At 35.4% G+C, this 4097-nt stretch overlaps 2 protein-coding genes across 3 annotated transcripts in view; both read right to left on the reverse strand.

Annotated features, from left to right (window-relative positions):
• On the reverse strand, positions 1-739 carry LOC111395703 (dynein light chain 1, cytoplasmic-like). The gene is made up of 2 exons (XM_023021823.1): positions 535-739; positions 1-279 (listed from the first exon to the last, which is right to left on the reverse strand). The coding sequence occupies exons 1-2, from the start codon at positions 670-672 to the stop codon at positions 85-87; spliced, it is 333 nt and encodes a 110-aa protein (XP_022877591.1). The 5' UTR covers positions 673-739; the 3' UTR covers positions 1-84.
• A 629-nt stretch (positions 740-1368) lies between these two features.
• LOC111395702 (vesicle-associated protein 4-1-like) overlaps positions 1369-4097 on the reverse strand; it is a 3903-nt gene continuing 1174 nt past the window's right edge. Inside the window, exons 3-8 of one of the 2 annotated variants that reach the window (XR_002702848.1) lie at positions 3959-4040; positions 3492-3610; positions 2122-2181; positions 1943-2020; positions 1739-1858; positions 1605-1618 (exon numbers count right to left, since the gene is read on the reverse strand). Coding sequence is in view for 1 of the 2 variants with exons in the window: in XM_023021822.1 (XP_022877590.1) it covers positions 1559-1618; positions 1739-1858; positions 1943-2020; positions 3492-3610; positions 3959-4040 (459 nt within the window). In the remaining variant the exon portion in view is untranslated. Of the gene's footprint in view, positions 1619-1738; positions 1859-1942; positions 2021-2121; positions 2182-3491; positions 3611-3958; positions 4041-4097 lie in introns of both variants that reach the window. The other variant, XM_023021822.1, reaches the window with a different exon arrangement.

Genomic DNA, 4097 nt, shown 5'->3' on the forward strand with positions numbered 1-4097 from the left:
ACTTGAACTTCTGAATTATAATTCTTTGTTACTGCTTTCAATTATACAGTAAGTATGAAGCTAGAAAATTTAGCAATTAATGCTTCATGCTATAGTCTCTGATTCTAAAGCTGGAAATTCATCTGCCTCGGGTTCTTGTCCACTTAATCCTTTGAAGAGCAAAATTGTAAGGCTGCCAATGCAAAAATAGATAAAGCAGCCATAGCAATGAGTCACGAATGAACCGAAATTAGTTCCTACTATACATTGCCATCCAGATCCATGTTGACTGTCAAATTCCTGCAATTAACATGGCCCAGAAACCATTATATGATTTGTTGTGAAAAAACGTGAAGAATAAAATCGCAAAGAAGAACAACAATAAGATTGACACAAAAATTTAAGTGGTATGACAATTTGCCTACGTCCACTAACTTCGAACAAAATTATAATAGTTTATTTATATAGAACCTTAATCTCAAACATGGTTAAAGTTATATTTAGTATTTATTTTCAAACATTATAATAGACAAAATCGAACTTTTCCTGATGTACCTTTTTAATAAAACGGGCTATTTCAGTGGCCTCGTTGACATCAAAGAAATCGAGTGCCTTCGCTGCTATATGAAGTGCATCTTGTTGCATGGTTTCGAGCATATCCGTTTCACCAATCACTGCTTTTCCTTCCAGCATGATTGAGTAAATTAGTGGATGCAGAGCAAGTTTATCTTCTCTCTCTTCTTAGCCTCGTCGGTTTAGGGGACTATATATATACCAGCCCTGGTGGGTTGGGTGGGGTTGGGGTGGGAGAACTAGTGGCCCTGAGGATTAGCTTTATGTGGTAATCAAGAATTTACATATGATGCCGTGGAATCATGCTAGATGGCAATTCCAGATTACATAACAAGTGGATCGAATTTGGATCATACCAATTTGACGATAATGGCCATGGCCCATGATGTGGGCGGGCTTGCAAGATAACTTCTGATCCCTCATGTCGACATTTTTCGATTCATTGGTGCATAAATCAATTGGATCACGTAATCCCACCACCCATTCCAGAAAATAAGTACCTATTTGAGATGACTTCTACTTCTATTTTCTTATAAACAAGCTTATTGAAAAATCACGTTGAACCAACTTTTTCTAAAAACTCTTTTAATATGAAAAAAATACCTATAGAAATGATAAAAACTCAAACGCAACTTCTTAATCTCAAGAATAGCTTTCGAATTTTCATAAGCTTTGCCAAACGTCGGCTTAAGAATCTTTTCAAATAGATAGGAGGTGCAACACATTCCAAATGTTCATCTTATCTTATTGTAAAAAAGTTTTGGTATAAAAAAGGAATTTTCTTGGTTGATGCTTTTTGGAAACGGAAAATTAAAATTAACGACATAAAAGGCACTATCTACAATCAAGTGAGTACAATACAACCCGAAGAAGGACATTCCTGTAACATTACCTCAAAAACAAATGTTTTCCAATAATAATATTACTATCTACAATGACCTCAATAGGAAACAAATATATTTGCAAAAGATACTGTTGTATGTCATCAAAAAACCCTACAAATGATTTACATCGAATCTACAGCTTCAACCTGCTGCCGAGCAAGATATTTCTCCCTTCGCTCTTTCTGAACACGAGTAACCAAAGCACGATTAGAGAATAAAATGGGGATTTTTTTAATAGATTATTTCTCTGTAAAGGTTGTAATTTGATAAATAGACATGAGCAACAACTACTTAGTACTTACCCATTCATCTATAACAAGACCTTCCCCAACAACCCGTGGACCTGTGTCAGCTGCTGGCTTCTTCCGTGCTTCTGCAGCAGCATCGGCTTCAGCCAATTGACGCGTCAGCTTTGCAAGTGTCTTGAATCACCAGAAGACATCAATTGAAACAGAGCAAAATTCACAGAAGAATATGGAATGCAAGTGATGGGAATTGATTCTTACAGGAGTTGAGCGCTCTGGATCCAAGAAGACAACACACAGTATTCGCTCAAGAGTGACTTGATCCCTTTGCTCATCAAACTGCAGAGAGAGGGGAAAAAAAAAAAAAAAAAACACTAATTGAGGTCTAGATGTGCTCATGTCATTCAAATCGAGCTCCAAAAAGTAGCTGAAATACATACAACTCCAAGATGATGAATAGGAGGAAGGCATAAGTACCAGCACAGTTAAAAAATTCAGGCCTGAGTAGGAACAAAAATTATATGAGAAATTCAGGAACAGAAAAATATGAATGTGTGTCAGCTGGATAATGTTAATTATACATTCTCAGTCATGCAAATAATTTAACTCATAAAAGTCAAATCACTCTGCATGCATATCACACAACAAAGAACTATGCTACTTTACCAGATGAATTTTTAACATCATCTTTGTCAGATGTATAGGTGGATGAAAATGATTGGATGGAAATGATGACAGTATTTAAAATAATCCAATGATAAACTGACATGTGGCATTATGTCAACCTAATTGTCAACAAAGATGCCACTGTAGCATGATTGCGCAGTAAAACAAGTCTATTTTTGGACGTGCAGTAATTTACACCATGTCAAACCATCATTTTCAATGGATATGAAGTATGAACAATTCATATACCACAGAAAACTTTTGTTCCACGCCACATATTTAGCAAGCTAGCAGGTCACTTTGCAGGTGAATTACTCGTGTAAAGTTGCATTGTCCCACACCATAAGCATTGGATTAAAAAAAAAAAACAGTGAATGATGCCACTACATTGCAAAAGCAGCAGAGGAGCACCATGGCCTAGGTTCAGTGCTAAATAGAAAACATCATGCACCTATTTGGTTTGGCTAAAAATCAGATTTTAGTTGATTTTGATAAAAGTTAATGAAATGTGAAATTGAAAAATTGATAAATGTTGTGGTTGAAAATGAGTACGGAGAAAAATGAGTTATAAAAAATTAGGGCCAAACAGGGGGCATATCTAATCTGATCATTTAAGTGTTCTCAACATATATACAAGAATTTTTTGTTCCAGAAGACAGTTTCTGTTCATGTCATTTGCTCTTCTTCTTAGATTTACAGTTTCTTCTTTCCACCATGCAAGAGGATGTGGTGATAAGGGTTAATCAAGTCCAGATCATACAAAATCACCCGCTTCTTTGGGGAAAGAAACCATGTAACAAACGCAGGTACTCATCATTGACATTTAAACCAAAAAATAAAAATAAAAATAAAAAAAGGATGCAGTTCAGTGAACTGGCAGTGAAGTTCAAAGCACTAACTCAAACTTGTCCCTTAGGTACTGGAAACTCAACATGATGACATAAATGAGGTGAGAATGTTTAGCAATATCTATGAACTTAGCAGATATGGAATGAAAGTGAAAGGAAACTTATGGAATGGAAAATTTAACTCATGGCCATTGGAAAATTATGACAGACATTGTGCAACCAGCTGTTCACATAACAGTTCAACCATCAATTTCCAATTGGTAGATGAGCACTAATATCATAATCAAAACACTCACCAACTCCGGAACATAATCTGTCCCTTCTTTGACCTTTATACTCATGATCTTGAATTTAACCTTGCTCTTCTTATCTAGAGTCTTTTCATTGTTCTCCGGACGCTCCACAAACTTGAACACTGTCTTACAAATACATATTCATAGGTTTTTTTTTTTTGATAAGACAAATACATATTCATAGTTAGATGACTTCAAACAAACTAAAATTATGCAAAAAGAAGTATTTTAACCTTGGTGCTTATATACACCCATTTAAATTAAGCCCTTGTTTGGTACAGATTAAAATTTAGATTTTAATTAAATCAAAGTCAACAATTCAATCCAACCACATATTTTTTGGGTCCCACAACTTTTCAACCACACATTTCATCAACTTCTATCAAAATTTACTAAGAATTTGATTTTAATCTCCCACCAAACAAGGGCTAAGTTTTTAAAGCAGTCTAACATTGAAAGAGGCTAATTACCAGTAGCAATGAGACTTTCTCCAGGAGCAAGAATACCTCCAGGGGGGCGCATATAACAACTCTTTGGTGCAGTAGTTTGAAACTATAATCCCAAAAAAAAAAAAAAAGGAGAAAGATTTGAAAAAAGGGGGGGGGGGGG

The sequence above is a fragment of the Olea europaea genome, chromosome 6, assembly GCF_002742605.1.
Source record: "Olea europaea var. sylvestris chromosome 6, O_europaea_v1, whole genome shotgun sequence".
NCBI lineage: Eukaryota > Viridiplantae > Streptophyta > Magnoliopsida > Lamiales > Oleaceae > Olea > Olea europaea.

What these genes read in the sequence shown, in the direction of transcription:
- LOC111395703 (XM_023021823.1), bottom strand. Translation starts at nt 672, where the DNA reads ATGCTGGAAGGAAAAGCAGTGATTGGTGAAACGGATATGCTCGAAACC. An exon ending in TAGCCCGTTTTATTAAAAAG is followed by an intron (nt 280 to 534) that starts GTACATCAGGAA and finishes TGTTAATTGCAG; the next exon opens with GAATTTGACAGTCAACATGG.